The sequence below is a fragment of the Euleptes europaea genome, chromosome 18 (assembly GCF_029931775.1).
Source record: "Euleptes europaea isolate rEulEur1 chromosome 18, rEulEur1.hap1, whole genome shotgun sequence".
Classification (NCBI taxonomy): Eukaryota; Metazoa; Chordata; class Lepidosauria; order Squamata; family Sphaerodactylidae; genus Euleptes; species Euleptes europaea.
Genome location: NC_079329.1, coordinates 5,579,764 through 5,596,770, shown reverse-complemented (window position 1 = coordinate 5,596,770; position 17,007 = coordinate 5,579,764). Strand labels below are relative to the sequence as shown.

General features: G+C 41.4%; 1 protein-coding gene and 1 pseudogene across 1 annotated transcript; both read left to right on the top strand.

Moving 5' to 3' along the window:
- Positions 1 to 2,425: 2,425 nt before the first annotated feature.
- LOC130489777 (vomeronasal type-2 receptor 26-like) lies at positions 2,426 to 7,379 on the top strand (annotated as a pseudogene).
- Positions 7,380 to 11,327: 3,948 nt separating this feature from the next.
- On the top strand, positions 11,328 to 16,250 carry LOC130490229 (vomeronasal type-2 receptor 26-like). The gene is made up of 4 exons (XM_056864054.1): positions 11,328 to 11,618; positions 12,907 to 13,125; positions 14,350 to 14,476; positions 15,349 to 16,250. The coding sequence occupies exons 1-4, from the start codon at positions 11,328 to 11,330 to the stop codon at positions 16,248 to 16,250; spliced, it is 1,539 nt and encodes a 512-aa protein (XP_056720032.1).
- The last annotated feature ends 757 nt before the right edge of the window (positions 16,251 to 17,007 follow it).

Below are 17,007 nucleotides of genomic sequence, written 5' to 3'. Positions count from 1 at the left end.
TAATTGCACACTGCATGGGGAGGTGAGTGCTAAAAAAGTAAGCTGTCATGTAGAGAAGGTTGTTTGCCATCACTAATCAAAACCCTCAAGGACTGTCTTATGCCATATTAACCCACCCACTCTATCTGGGCACCTTTGGGGTCCCTCCTTCTGTTGCCCCTTCCATCTAAGCCTGAACAGGTGGCAACCCTGAAAAAGAACTTTCTAAGTCAGGGCATCAATACTTTGGCACTCCCTCCCCAGGGCAAAAACTCCCAACTTCGCATATAGTGAGGGAAAAAAGTATTTGATCCCCTGCTGAATTTGCCCGTTTGCCCTCTGACGAAGAAATGACCAGTCCATAATTTTAATGGTAGGTCTATTGTAGCTGTGAGAGACAGAATAACAACAGGAAAACCCCCAGAAACCCAGAAGACAAAAGTCTATTTGTTCCCATTAAGGAGTTGAACAAAGTTCTACAAAGAGCAGTAAAAAATGAACCCTATTTGCTATCAGACTTTCCTCAGATTAATCACTGGCAACATTGGCAGAAGTAATTATTTCCCCCTGGAATTGTCCGAATCACTGTAATTTGATCTCTCCAAATCTCCCTTGGCTGTCCAGAAGGTTCTGAAAAGCAATCAGCATTGAGATAGTTCTGAAACCATTGATCCATTGACAGCTGAGCAGAGGACCTCTCTGCAGAACAATTCGATCCCTTAACTGCTTCCTGTTCAATCCATTTGTGTGACAGTAGGATCTTTGCTCTGAGCTGAAATACATTTGTCTTGCTGGAGCTTTTAAAAAGGCAAATGCATTTCATTTCCACAAACCTGTGTCACATGAAGGATCCCCTCCCTGTTCCACATGAATGGTACCAGCCAGGAGATCTCCTTATAGGTGGAATTACTTCTCACTTATTTTACTGTTTGTATGAAGTAGCTTTAAGTCAACATCCAGCTGAGGAGTTATACTTGGAGCCATAGTAAGGAATTATTTTCTCTTGTGAATTACTTCTTTTGTCATCTTGACCCGACCCTACACTTTACCGTTGGTTTTCATAAGGAAACCAAGGCTCAAAGAAAGAAGGTGGACTCTGATTCCATCCCAGGTCACATTAACATTGGGGAAAAAATTAAATGATGGGAAGGATGTGCTTACCTGCTTGTGTTGTATAACACAGAATGGAGACAGGCCCAAGAGATGCAGGGTTGAGATATGTTCCAGTCTGGTCCGTAACAACATTAGCTTGGGATGGACAACAAGGATATTACTTCAGAGAGCATCTGTAAAAAAAGGAAGATTATCCTAATACTAAAGTAATACAATCAAATCCAGAATATAGTAGTATTGTGGAAAAAAGTTAGAAGTTCCTGTTTAAGGGTATGTATCTCTGTTCACAGTATGGTGATAAAGTTTCACCAGCATGTCCTGGCCTTGGCGTTTGCTGTAAATGAGATCAACAAAAGTCCCAGAATCTTGCCCAACGTCACTCTTGGGTTCCACATCTATGACAGCTACTATGATATGAGGATGACCTACCGCACCACTTTTGATCTGCTCTATAAATTCCATCGATATTTTCCGAATTATGAATGTGTTGCTCCCAAAAATCTAATGGCCGTCATCGGGGGCCTTAGCTCTGATGTCTCTTTCCATGTGGCAGACATCCTAAATCTCTACAAGATTCCACAGGTAAGATCTGTGGAAATAACAAGGAGGGACTGAACAAAGAATAACGTTTCTTTTCAGGGTGGTATCCTGGGGTTAAGAAAGAGGCATAGGTGAGCAAGTCCAAAAAGAACCGAGCCGGAAGAGATTTGCAGCACACAAGTGGGGATAACAGAAATCATAGTAGAATGGGAAATGCGGGGGTTAAGTGGGAAAGCCTGCTTTGCTTGCAGAAAGTCGCTGGTTCAATCTCTGGCATCTCCAATTAAAAGAATGAATTGGTAGGTTCCATGAAATAACTCAGCCTGAATTCTTGGAGTGCCACTGATAATTGGAATGACCTTGGGTTTTTCAACACATTCCAAATAATGCACTTTCATTCCACTTTCAAGGCACTTTGCAGCTGGATTTTGCAGTGTGAACTGGCAAAATCCACTGACAAGCAATCATTAAAGTTCATTGAAAGTGGTGAAAGTGTATTATTCAGGATGTGTGAAAGATTGTGGACTGACCCAGTAAAACAGAACTTCGTGTGTTCAAGTGATGATGTGAAATTCTTTTTTGAGATTTCTTTCACAGAAAATCTGAGCTGAATAAATTTTGCTTTAACTCCTATCAACCAACACTTTCCTTGAAAACATGTTCATATAAGCACTTGTACTCCGGAAGTCTTTCTGAAACATACCTAATATATGTGTACACTTATGTTTAGCTGACCTATGGATCGTTTGCCCCAGAGGAGAGAGATGCAAAGCATTCCCCATCCTTTTACCGCATGGTCCCAAATGAAGCCCATCAGAATATGGGGATCATCCGCTTACTTCTCCATTTCCGGTGGTTGTGGGTTGGGCTTTTTGCTGTGGATGATGACAGTGGAGAAAATTTCTTGAAGGTCCTGGAGCCACTGCTTGCCCAAAATGGAATCTGTTTGGCTTTTATACACAGAGTCCCCAATAAGTACTACTGGAATGGCATGGATCATGTCAGTCATTTATTTTTTGATATTTACCTACCTTACAGAGATAGAAAAGCCAACACATTTCTGTTTTATGGAGAATCTTTGACCCTTATAATATTCAAAATATTCATGATTCTAGGCAATCCTCAATATTAGGAAATTCCCTTGTTGAGAAAGATATGGATTATGACAGCCCAGGTTGATTTTGCATTAACAAGCCTTCAGAGGGCCTGGGATTTCCAGTTCTTCCATGGGACCATTTTCTTCGCTGTTCAGTCCAATGAAGTTCTTGGATTTCAGAGTTTTCTTCAGAGCATAAAACCTTATACACAACAAGGAAATGGTTTTCTCATGGACTTCTGGGAACAAGCCTTTGACTGTTTTTATGCAAATCCTCAGGAGCCAGTGACAATCCAGGAAACATGTACCAGGGAGGAGAGGTTAGAGAGCCTTCCTGCCAATCTTTTTGAATTGCACATGACAGGTCACAGTTACAGCCTCTACAATGCAGTCTATGCTGTGGCACATGCTTTGCATACCATGTATTCATCCAGATCCTATGACAGAACAACGGATAGTGGTCAAGGTGTGGAACATCATGATCTCCAGTCTTGGCAGGTAATCTTCACACTCAAGTGCCTTTATTGCCCTGAATATGTTAGCATAAGCTGTAAAAATGCACAGATATCCATAACCTATATAACTGGTGAAAAGATGGACATAGTATTTAATGATTCCTTACTCTCCATTCTCATTTATCCTAATATTTGGATACTAATGAAAGATAAATGTTGATCTTCTGCATGCTCCATCATGCTTGGTCAAAAATATATTAGAAGGAAAGAAATTGGTTAATCTCTACTTTAAGAGTTCAGAACATTTTTTCCCCTTTCACCAGGTTCACCCATTTCTTCAAGGCATTTCATTTAACAACTCAGCTGGAGAAACCTTGTTTTTTAATGAAAACCTGGAAATGGGAGATGGATATGATATCATGAACCTGGTCACTTTCCCAAATAAGTCTTTCTCCAGGGTAAAAATTGGAAAGATGGATTTCAATGCTCCTGAAGGACGAGAATTAACTGTTCATGAGAATATGATTGTGTGGCAAGCAAGTTTTAGCCAGGTATGGATTCCAGGATCATTTCAGGTGCCACTATATTATCTGAGCAAGGCTACCTAGTTCAGACATCACCAAAGGCCATATACTAAAGAGAAATGTACATTTAAAGTGCCAAATTGATAAGTACTATAACTGTATATAGGGATGCCAGGTCCCTCTCCGCCACCGGAGGGAGGTTTTTGGGGCAGAACCTGAGGAGGGTGTGGTTTGGTGAGGGGCTTCAATGCCATAGAGTCCAGTTGCCAAAACAACCATTTTCTCCAGATGAACTGATCTCTATCACCTTGAGTTCAAGATTCAAGTTAATACTTTGACAGAAATCAGAGGTACAAAGTAAGACATTGCATTTTTGAAGACTATAATTTGATGCGTTGAATTGAACAATACAAGTAGATGTGTAGAGAATTAGATTTTCATGGAGAAACTGGAGAGGGGTTTGTTTTGTTTTTATTGTTGCAAGCTATCTGGTAGGTGATATCACTTCATTTTAATTGCTCACTTTTTGTTTGTATATCAGTTACTAAAGATTAAAATAAAACTTGACTTCTCCTGCTTGAATCCTCGTTGATATTTTTGGACAGATGGAGGCCATTTCTTTGTGCAATGACCTCTGCAACCCTGGCTATCATAAGAAAAAGAAGGAAGGGGAGAAATTTTGCTGCTATGATTGTGTGCCTTGCCCAGAAGGGAAGATTTCCAGCCAAAGGGGTCGGTGATGTAATGCATCAGCATTTGGGGTTAATTCAGATGGTTTGGTGGTCAAGTGCTGGTGAAATCATAACAGTCTTCATTAGTGGCATCTTCTGCTTACTGTCATTGTGAAAACCATCCATTATGCAAGCCATAATAGTTTCAAATCCAAAACCAAGTCAGGAATTTTATAGAAAAGAACATTGTTCAGTCAATCAAAGTATTTATTACGGTCCACGACCAGCAAATTCAGCAAAAGTACAGAATGGGAACATTATAAAAAATAGTCATAGAACACATCAACCACAAATACAGGTAAACGTAATGTGTAAAATAACATTGTTAATCCATCTGGAACAGGAAAGGGATCACTGGGGGTGTGGGGGAGGTAGTTGTGAATTTCCTGCATCGTGCAGAGGGTTGAAATAGATGACCCTTCCAACTCTATGATTCTAGGGCCATGGTGTGAGTAGCTGGGCTTGCTATCTGTAGGGAGGATTCCCGTAGCAAACTGGGCACTGGCCAAGGCACCATTCCACCCCAAGGGCTCCATTCCACCCAATTGCTTTATCGGAAGATTATTCTCTTTCATCTATTGCAGCCATTGTATACAGTCATGTCCAAAGACCACAGGCAATGCTTCAGTTTATCCACAGGCCAGTATACCAATAGAGCTTCTCTCTCAATACCTGCATACTGATGTTCCCACTCACTTATCTTCCTACTCAAGAACAGAGTACTTTAAGTACATGTTAATGCGGTCTGAACTTGCTGAAACTGAGAAGGAAAGAAACCTTGGAGTAATAGTGGACAGGTGAATGAAAATGTCAACCCATTGTGCTGCACTGTATCACAGTTGTTACAATATCAACATTTCTTAAGGCACTTTGAATACCCAAACCAATAATGTTTTGGTCAACATGTACACATTTTCATGTAGGCCATAAATCCACACATTTTGTTGTTCATTTAAAAAATCCTCACTGCCTGCATGGATGAATTTAGTATACAGAATTAAAACATCTATTCTATATTATTTGGTTAAATGGTTAGAGTAACAACAACAACAACAAAATGATCTAATTGCTAAATGATCAACATAAATTTCAATATCATCATCAAAGCAAAAAATTAAATTGGGTGTTTGGAGTACCACCACCACAAGCACAAGCACTAGAAATCGAACTTTTTCAACATTGCTCTCACATCAAACATGGTCATGAAATCTGTATCATATCCCATCTTATGTCAAATATCTCTGTTGAAAAGAATAGAATAGAAATTTTATTTATACCCCAACCTCCCCTGGCAGAACAGGGGTCAGGGTTGCTAGTGTCATAGATATACATACACAGTAAATACCAAATTTGAAATACAATTTAAAAATGTTAACATTGCATTTTGTGATGGAGGGTGCCACATCTTCTATTTTACTATAGGAAGGAATGTTTCTACAATACAGTCTTTACCCAACCATTCAAATTGATATCATACTTCAAGGGGGAAGAGATGGGACGACAAGGGAAAAAAACACAAGGAAAAAGAATAGAATCATAGAGTTGGAAGGCACCACCAGGGATATCTAGTCTGACCCCCTGCACAATGCAGGAATTTCCAAACTTCCTCCCCCACACACCCCAGTGATTCATACTCCATGCTCATAAGATGGCCAAGGTGCCCTTCCTCTCATGACCAGCCTAAGGTCATAGAATCAGCACTGCTGACATGGCCATCTAGCCTCTTCTGAAAAACCTCCAGGGAAGGGGAGTTTACCACCTCCCGAGGAAGCCTGTTCCATTGAGGAACCGCTCTAACTGTTAGAAAATTCATCCTAATGTATAGACAGAAAGTGAAAGGCAAGGGAAATTGAAGAGGAAAGGGGAGGAAGGAAGAGAAAAGGAAAGGAGAATGGAATGGGATGGGATGGGGAAAGGAAAATAGGAAGGGGAGAAGGGCAGGAAGGGAAGGGAGGCCAGCTTAAAGATATACCACCACTGCCCTCAACCATATGTCTGGTGGAAAAGCTCATTATGGTCTCTCTTCATCTTTTTTCCAGATATGGATGAGTGCATCAAATGCCCAAGTGGCCAATATCCAACCAAAGACCGAGATGGATGTGTTCCCAGGACACTAAGTTTCCTGTCTTTTCATGAACCTTTAGGTATTAGTTTGGCTTCCATAGCTATTTCTTTAGCCCTCATCTCAACTGTAGTGTTAGGAATTTTCATTAAGCACAGAAGCACTCCTATAGTCAAAGCCAACAACCGGGATATCACCTACATACTTCTCATTGCTCTCCTGCTCTGCTTCTTCTCCTCTTTGCTGTTCATTGGCCAACCAACAAAAGTCTCCTGCTTCCTCCGTCAATCTGCTTTCAGCATTATCTTCTCAGTGGCTGTTTCTTGTGTGTTGGCCAAAACCCTCACTGTGGTTGTAGCTTTCATGGCCATCAAACCAGAGTCCAGCATGAGAAAGTGGGTGGGGAAACGACTGGCTAACTCAATTATCCTGTCCTGCTCCCTCATCCAAGTTAGCATTTCTATGGTGTGGCTAGCAACCTCGCCACCATTCCCAGATTTTGACACAGTGTCACTGACTGAAGAGATCATACTCGAATGTAATGAAGGGTCTGCCCTCATGTTCTACCTTGTCCTGGGGTATATGGGACTTCTATCCATCATCAGCTTGACTGTGGCTTTCCTAGCCAGGAAGTTGCCTGACAGTTTCAATGAAGCCAAGTTCATCAGCTTCAGCATGTTGATCTTTTGCAGTGTTTGGTTGTCTTTTTTCCCAACGTACCTAAGCACCAAAGGGAAATTCATGGTAGCTGTGGAGATCTTCTCTATCTTGGTGTCCAGTGCTGGTTTACTCGGCTGTATCTTTTCCCCCAAATGCTACATTATTGTTTTGAGACCTGAGCTGAACAGGAGAAAAGTACTAATGAATAGAAAACGATAACAAGGGTACTGATTCGTAATATCTCTCTTTCTTCTTTCGTGAGAGATGCTGGAACAATGTCAGCAGTTAGTGGGAGCATTCTAGATCTCAGCTCCTATTGGAGGAAAAGGTACACATACACACACACAATGACAGATTCAAACAATGAAGAAGGTTGAATGGGGGAAAAATCTCATCACTGTCATTAATATCTTTTTTTTACTATCAATCCTCAACAGCAGCTATACTGTATGTATTGATACAGCATTGTAGCATCTGTTCCCAAAATCAGGTGTTCAAATATGTGAGATTTTATTCATAATCTTTCATTTCTATGTTTTGCCCATTGCTAGTAAAGAATAAAAATGGCGATGGTTACATTTCTCTCAGGCTCTTAATAGGCTGGTGAATCTTGGAATGTCCTGGGAAAGGTCAGAAATGAATGGAGAGAGGTATTTGGGTCATTTCACAACTGCAAATAAAGTGCATGCCTGGTGAATAAGTTAAATCTTAAATCCATTTTAACCAAGCGAGCCAAATATGACTGTCCACTTTGAGTCCCATAAGCCTCTTCTTTCTGTTGCCTACTCGCTACCTATAAATGTCTCCAGGCAAACCAGACAGTGTGGCTATCAGCTCATTTGACCTTATACACTGGCCATTTGACCTTATACACTGCTTGATGCATCCACATCCTTAGGATGTGTTGCCGTGTGTGCCAGTAGGGAACCCTCCCATTGCCCTCCCTGGGGCGAGCCGGCTGCTTGTTTGCAGCTGCACGCACCAGCAGGATCCCTCACCCTCCTCAGGGTGAGTGGGCTTCCAGTTTGCATCCGCGTGTGCCAGCGGGAACCCTCCCCCCGCCCTCCCTGGGGCAAGCAGGCCGCTCGCTGCAGCCACGCATGGCAGGTGGCACTTCCAGTTTACAACCGGAAGAGGCACGTCGGTGTGCGCACCCCCCCACAACAGAAACCTCCTGCCAAAGGTAAGTGGGGACCTGGCAACCCTACTAAGGAAGCCCCCAAACAAGACAACTGCAACAGCATATTTCCTTTGTTCCACACCAACCAATGTAATAGGCATGCTCCTGTGATATTGTAGAGAATGGCCAGTTAGTATCCTTGCTGGGCAAATGCCACACCTGGCCCAGTCTACTTCCTTAAAACAGTTGGTAGGTTCCAGGAATAGTGCCAATGGTGCCATGGCAACCATGGGGATCACATTTGGGATCCCTGCCCTAGATATGAGTAGATCTGAGCAATAATCTTCCTTTCACAATGGAAGCAGTGAGCCACTGTTAGCAAATATGGTGGAAAGGATTAATGTTCTAAATAAATAAATAAAAAAAAACCCCTACAAAAATACCCAGGCAGTCCATTAAACTAATTGAGATTTTTTTGAGTAAATGTGCGCATAAAGAAAGCTCAGCATTGTATCCCATTTGAAAGTAATGTCTTAACCCACCTTACCTTTGCTCACCATGTAAGTCTTCAACCTGGCTCCATTTGTCCCCATTAAGGAGTCGAACAAAGTTCTACAAAGAGCAGAAAAAAATGAACCCTGTTTGCTACCCAACTTTCCACAGATTCATCACTGGCAACATTGGCAGAAGTAATTATTTCCCCCTGGAATTGTCTGAATCACTGTAATTTGATCTCTCCAAATCTCCCTTGGCTGTCCAGAAGGGTCTAAAAAGCAATCAGCATTGAAATAGTTATGAAACCATTGATCCATTGACAGCGGAGAAGAGGACCTCTCTGCAGGACAATTTGATCCCTGACACACTGCCTGTTCAATCCATTTGTGCAATCACATGATCTTTGCTCTGACATGACACAACATTTCAGTCACTGAAGCTTTGAACATGACAAATGCAAATCATTCTACAAGGTTTCTTGAAAGGCTCCATCGCCATCCAAAGTAGCCCGAGGCAAGTCGGATGAGGCTGTAAACAGGCACAGGAAAGACACACATTGCTGGTAGGATGTTTGCACTGGTGGTAGTGCTGCTGCTACCTCCAATTGCACACCAAGCAGGTGCCACAAGCCCGTGTCACATGAAGGATCCCCTCCCTGTTCCACATGAATGGTACCAGCCAGGAGATGTTCTCATAGGTGGAATGGCATCTCAGTTATATTACTATTTGTATGACATAGATTTCAGTCACCATCCAGCTGAGGAGTTATACTTGGAGCCATAGTAAGAAATTATTTTCTCTTGTGAATTATTTCTTTTGTCATCTTGGCCCGACCCTACACTTTACCGTTGGTTTTCACAAGGAAACCAAGGCTCAAAGAAAGAAGGTGGACTCTGATTCCACCCCAGTGGAGTTCAGAAGAGAGCAATAGCACACCCTCCAAATTTCTATTACAGGGACAAACTTGTTCTATCGTGATTTGAATCATTGTCTGAGTAACTTTCTGTGTACACAAGACTGTTCACTGTCTTGCGCAGGCTGTTTTCATTTATTCTGCAACAGCCTGAAGAAAATATTTTTTCTTGTGAATTATTTCTCATGTCAACTTGGCCCAAACTTACACCTTACCATTGGTTTTTACAAGGAAACCAAGCCTCAAAGAAAGAAGGTGGACTCTTATTCCACCCCAGTGCTCTTCTTTTTCAGTCACGTTCAGAATTTTTTTTTAATTCAAGCTTGTTTGCAAATTAAGTAAGTAAAGGTCCCCTGTGCAAGGACCAGGCTATTCTTGACCCATGGGGTGATGTCACATCTCGACATTTCCTAGGCAGACTTTGTTTTACAGGGTGGTTTGCCAGTGCCTTCCCCAGTCGTCTTCCCTTTACCCCCAGCAAGCCGGGTCCTCATTTTACCGACCTCAGAAGGATGGAAGGCTGAGTCAACCTTGAACCGGCTACCTGAAACCGACTTCCGTTGGGATCAATCTCAGGTCCTGAGCAGAGATTGGACTGCAGTACTGCAGCTTACCACTCTGAGCCACGGGGGTCCTCAGTTTGCAAATTACATCCAGAAATAAGAACTCTTCCTGTTCAGAAAAGCAGCAGAGAGGAATAGCACACCCTTCAAACTTCTGTTACAGTGGCAAATCTGTTGTATCATGATTTGGATAACTGAATCACTAACTCTCACCTCTACATTGTACTCTGTCTGGGCAGGCTGTTTTCATTTATTCTGCAACAGCCAGAATACTGCCAAGAGTAGTGAGTGTCTGGGACCAGCGTGGTGTAGTGGTTAAGAGCGGTGGTTTGGAGCAGTAGACTCTGATCTGGCGAACTGGCTTTGTTTCCCCACTCCTACACAAGAAGCCAGCTGGGTGACCTTGGGCTAGTCACACACTCTCAGCCTCACCTACCTCACAGGGTGTCTGTTGTGGGAAAGGGAAGGTGATTGTAAGCCAGTTTGATCTTTCCTTAAGTGGTAGAGAAAGTCGGCATATAAACCATCTCTTCTTCTTCTTCTGGCTCATGATAGTCTAGAAAAAATAGTGACTGTACAATATGAAACAGGGAGTTGAAAATATATCTGTGCACATGTGGCCTAGATTAGGTATATATATATATATATTAAAAAAACCTTAAAACCAGACTGTATCAATATCAATGTATTGGCAATAGAGACAAAATGCATCCATTCCCCTCTCAGATTGTGAAGCTCTGTAGAAATCATGTAGGAAGCTGAAAGATCATCTCACATTAACATTAAAAAAATCAAAGGATGTGGGGGGGGGGAATGTGCACACCTGCTTGTAGGCTGATTGCATAACCCAGAAATTAGAATGGCCCAATGAATGCTGGGTTGAGATCTGTTCCAGTCTGGTCCATACTGTAACAACATTTGCTTGTGCTGGACAAGAAGGATATTAGCTCAGAAAACATCTGTAAATAAAGGAAGGTAATGCTAATTCTAAAGTAATACAACCAAATCCAGAATATAGTACTATTGTGAAAAATATTAGAAGTTCCTGTTTAAGGTCATATATCTCTGTTTACAGTATGGTGGTAAAGTTTCACCAGCATGTCCTGACCTTGGCGTTTGCTGTAAATGAAATCAACAAAAGTCCCAGAATCTTGCCAAACATCACTCTCGGGTTCCACATCTATGACAGCTACTATGATATGAGGATGACCTATCGCACCACTTTTGATCTAGTCTCTAAATTGCATCGATATTTTCCAAATTATGAATGCGTTGCTCACAAAAATCTAATGGCTATCATCGGGGGCTTTAGCTCTGATGTCTCTTTCCACATGGCAGACATCCTAAGCCTCTACAAGATTCCACAGGTAAGACCTGTGGAAGAAACAAGGAGGGATTGAACAAAGAATAACATTTCTTTTCATGGTTGTATCCTGGGTTTAAGAAAGAGGAATAGGTGTGAAAGCCAAAAAAGAACCAAGCCCAAAGAGAGTTGCTGCACACAAGTGAAGAAAATAGAAATCAGAATAGAGTGGGAAATGAGGGGGTTAAGAAGAAAAGCCACTGCTTAGGTACTGGTTCAATCTCTGACATCTCCAGTTAATTGGAGAATGAATCGGTTGGTTGCTGTGAAAGAACTCAGCCTGAATCCTTGGCATGTCACTGATAATCGGATTGTGTTTGGGTTTTTTCACACATTCCAAATAACACACTTTCAATCCACTTTCAACTTTGCAACTAGATTTTACTTTGTGAAAGGGCAAAATCCACATGCAAACAAGTGTTGAAGCTCATTGAAAGTGGAGTGACTATGCATTATTCAGGATGTGTGATAGACCGTTATGATGTGAGATTCTTGCTTGAGATTTCTTTCAGAGAAAATCTGAGCAGAATCAATTTAATTTTGACTCTTATCAAAACTACACTTTCCTTTTCCGAATGTTTATATAAGCCTCTGCGCATCAGCAGTCCTCTGAAACATGTTTAATACATTTGAACACTTCTTTCTAGCTGACATATGGATTGTTTGCCCCAGAGGAAAGAGATGAAAAACACTCCCCTTCCTTTTACCGCACGGTCCCACATGAAGCCCATCAGAATATGGGGATCATCCGCTTACTTCTCCATTTCCGGTGGTTGTGGGTTGGGCTTTTTGCTGTGGATGACGACAGTGGAGAACATTTCTTGAAGGTCCTGGAGCCACTGCTTTCTCAGAATGGAATCTGTTTGGCTTTTATACACAGAATCCCCATTATGTACCACTGGGAAGGCATGGGTCATGTTAGTCATTTATTTTTTGATGTTTATATACCTTACAGAGATAGAAAAGCCAACACTTATCTGTTCTATGGAAATTCTATTACACTTTCAACATTAAACATGTTTATGTGTCTAGGCAATCCTCAATATAAAGAAATTAACATGTTGAGAAAAATATGGATCATGACAGCCCAGACTGATTTTGCATTATCAGGCTTTCAAAGAGGCTGGGATTTACAGTTCTTCCACGGGACCATTTTCTTTGCCATTCATTCAAATGAAGTTCTTGGATTTCAGAGCTTTCTTCAGGGCATAAAACCTTATGAAGACCAAGGAAATGGCTTTCTCAAAGAATTCTGGGAGCAAGCCTTTGACTGTTCTTATTCAAATCTTCAGGAGCCAGTGACGATCAATGAAACATGTACCGGGGGGGAGAGACTAGAGAGCCTTCCTGCCACTATTTTTGAATTGTCCATGACAGGTCACAGTTACAGTATCTACAACGCAGTCTATGCTGTGGCACATGCGTTGCATGCCATGCACTCATCCAAATCCTATGACAGAATAATGGACAGTGGTCAAGGTGTGGAACATCATATTCTCCAGTCTTGGCAGGTAATCCTAACAATTGTGCCTTTATTGCACTCAATACATTAGCACATGCTGTAAAAAGGCACAAAATATAACTGGGGAAAGGATGAATGTAGGATTTTGATTTTTCCCTTTTCTCCATTCTGATTTATCCTGATATGTGGATAGTGATAAACAATAACCTGTAAAATGTCAATCTTCTGCTAGCTCTGTCAAGCTCTGTCTCTATGAGATTTCATCAAAATTTATTGGATGTAAAGAAGTTGATCAATCTTAGCCTTAAGAGTTCAACTTTTCCCCTGCCCCCTTTTCTCCAGGTTCACCCATTTCTTCAAGGCATTTCATTCAACAACTCAGCTGGAGAAGCCATGTCTTTTAATGAAAACAGGGAAATGGGAGATGGATATGATGTCATGAATCTGGTCTACTTTCCAAATAAGTCTTTCTCCAGGGCAAAAATTGGAAGGATGAATTTCAATGCTCCTGAAGGACAAGAGTTAATTGTTCATGAGAATATGATTGTGTGGCAAACCAGTTTTAACCAGGTATAGATTCCAAGATTTTTTCAGGTGGCACTCCATTCTCTGAGCAACACCACCTATTTCAGTCATCACTAAAGGCCATATTTTGCTTGAAATACTAAAGAGAAATCTGTGTAAACACACAATGACTATTTGGTAATCTTGCCATCTGTTGAGTGCGATAGCTCAAAATAACAAAGGTATGATATATCATTCCCAAGCTTTCTTGTAGGCGCAAAGCAGGATAGGTGGCAGCAAGGTGGAGTCTCTAAACAGAAAAGCCATCTGACAGGAGATACCGATTGATTTTCTGGGTTACTACCCAGTTTGTCTCGGTACTCCTTGCGGTTGAGGGAAAGGGAAAGAGAACACATTGCCAGGGGGAGACTGGGGTTTTGTAACATGCTGGGAATCTGAAAAAAATGAAGCTTGCAATTCTGTTCCTTTACCATGCTATTTATGAAATTCACAACAATTAAAACAGTAATTTCCACATCCCCCTATTCCATACAAAATTTTCAAACAACTATATATTGTCCATATAGGTTAAGCCATGGGAAAAATTGTCCAGGTATTCATTAGAATCTGTTAGACATCTAAGGGAGTCTCATAAAAAGCTATTTCCTCATCCCAGAAAGGCACTTCAAATGACCCTCATGGCATAACTGGAGAGGGTTTTTATCTGCTTTCTTCTCCTGCCTGAATCCTCGTTCATATTTTTGCATAGATGGAGGCCATTTCTTTGTGCAGTGACCTCTGCAACCCTGGCTACCATAAGAAAAAGAAGGAAGGGGAGACATTTTGCTGCTACGATTGTGTGCCTTGCCCAGAAGGGAAGATTTCCAGCCAAAGGGGTAGGTGGTGTACCGCATCATCATTCATGGTTAATTCAGATGGTTTGGTTGTCAAGTGTTGGTGGAATCATAAGAGTCTTCATTAGTGGCATCTTTTCCTTGTCTGTCCTTGTGAAAACTGTCTATTATGCAAGCCATAATAGCTTCAAATGCAAAACCAAGTCAGGGATTGGATAGAAAATAAAATTGTTAATCTATCTTTGATCAGGGCCATGGTGGGAGTAGCTGGACTTGCTATCCATAGGGAGGATTCAGGTAGCAAACTGGGCACTGGCCAAGGCTCCGTCCCACCCCACAAACAAGACTCACCCACAACTGTTTTGTGCAAGATATTTAATGTCTGGTGGTCCCATTACAACCTGCCTCTGAGCAGTTATGGTCCTCGAATTCCACACTCAGTCCTCAGGGCAGTTAGTGCCACTCCTTGGTCCTCTTTATCTCTCTTCTTCTCTCTCTCAATCTTCCTAATTTCTCCCATTCACTCCAGAGACACACACTGTCTAATTGTTAGAAAATTCTTCCTAATGTCTAGATGGAATTCATTCATTAAAAAAAACCAACCTCATTGCCTGTATGGCTGAAAATATTCTACAGAAATAAAATTTATATTGTACATTATTTGATTAAATGGTTAGAGCAAAAACAGACATCTAATTTCTAAATCAACATCGTCAGTATCATCATTATCATTATTAAAGCCAAATATTAAACTGGGTGTTTGGATTACCACCACATCAGGCACTGGCACTAGAAATTGAACTTGATGAACTTTCCCAAAATTGCTCCCACATCAAAAATGGTAACAAAATCCATATCATATCCAGTCTCGTGTCAACTGTCACTGTTATAGTCTCTCTTCATCTTTTTTCCAGATATGGATGATTGCATCAAATGCCCAAGTGGCCAATATCCAACCAAAGACCAAGATGGATGTGTTCCCAAGACACCAAGCTTCTTGTCTTTTCATGAACCTTTAGGAATTAGTTTGGCTTCCATAGCTATTTTTTTAGCCCTCAACACAACTGTAGTTTTAGGAATTTTCATTAAGCACAAAAACACTCCTGTGGTCAAAGCCAACAACCGGGATATCACCTACATACTTCTCATTGCTCTCCTGCTCTGCTTCCTCTCCTCATTGCTGTTCGTTGGCAAACCAACAAAGGTCACCTGCTTCCTCTGTCAATCTGCTTTCAGCATTATCTTCTCAGTGGCTGTTTCTTGTGTGTTGGCCAAAACCCTCACTGTGGTTGTAGCTTTTATGGCCACCAAACCAGGGTCCAGCATGAGAAAGTGGGTGGGGAAACGACTGGCTAACTCAATTATCCTTTCCTGCTCCCTCATCCAAGTAAGTATTTCTATGGTGTGGCTAGCAACCTCACCACCGTTTCCAGATTTTGACACAGTGTCACTGACTGAAGAGATAATACTCGAATGTAATGAAGGGTCTGCCCTCATGTTCTACCTTGTCCTGGGTTATATGGGGCTTCTCTCCATCATCAGCTTGACTGTGGCTTTCCTAGTCAGGAAGTTGCCTGACAGTTTCAATGAAGCCAAGTTTATCACCTTCAGCATGTTGATCTTTTGCAGTGTCTGGTTGTCTTTTGTTCCAACGTACCTGAGCACCAAAGGGAAATCCATGGTAGCTGTGGAGATCTTTTCTATTCTGGTGTCCAGTTCTGGCTTATTAGGCTGTATCTTTTCTCCAAAATGCTACATTATTGTGTTGAGGCCTGAGCTGAACAGGAGAGAAGTGCTAATAAATAGAAAAAGATAACACGGGTTCTGATTCCTCATATCTCTCTTCTTTCACAAGACACACTGAACATATGCCAGCAGTTCGTGGGAACATTCCAGAATTCTCCTCCTATTAGAAGATAACACACACACACACACAATTACTGATCCAAAGAAAAAGAAGGGATAATGAAAAATTCATTTCGTGATCAGTAATTATTTTTGTGTAATATTATTTCTTACTACAAGTCCTCAACAAAAGCTATAATATATATGGACAAAGCACTGTGGCATGTGTTCCCAAAATCACGTGTTCAAATATGAGTTCTTCTTTGTAGTCTTTCATTTCTATGTCTTGCCCATTGGAAGTAAAGAATGGTAGAGGTGACGGTTATGTTTCGTCCAGGCAGTGAAGAGGCTGGTGATTCTTGGAATATACTGCAAAATTTCAGAAATGAATGGAGAAGGTTATTTGAGGCATTTTACAAGTACAAACAAACACAATGTCTGGTACTCAAGTAAAATCTTATATACATTTTGACCAAGCAAGCCAAATATGACTTTCTACCTTGGGTTCCATAAGCCTCTTCTTTCTGTTGCCTACTTGCTACCCATTAATATCTCCTGGCAAACCAGAGAGTGTGGCTATCAGCTCAGTGGGTCACGAGTTCTGCTGGACAGTCCTGATGGATCCATGACCAAAAAGGATATGGTGGGACAACTGGGACTTGAGAACTCAGGGGAACAATTTGGATTGGCAGAAGTTCATTTGCAGGCCTAGTTTATCACATCATAAA

Excerpts from the sequence above, each read along its gene's own strand:
- LOC130490229 (XM_056864054.1), top strand. The coding sequence starts at position 11,328 with ATGGTGGTAAAGTTTCACCAGCATGTCCTGACCTTGGCGTTTGCTGTA. Across the intron at positions 13,126-14,349 it reads ATATTCTCCAGTCTTGGCAG|ATGGAGGCCATTTCTTTGTG; the intron begins GTAATCCTAACA and ends ATTTTTGCATAG. Across the intron at positions 14,477-15,348 it reads GAAGATTTCCAGCCAAAGGG|ATATGGATGATTGCATCAAA; the intron begins GTAGGTGGTGTA and ends TCTTTTTTCCAG.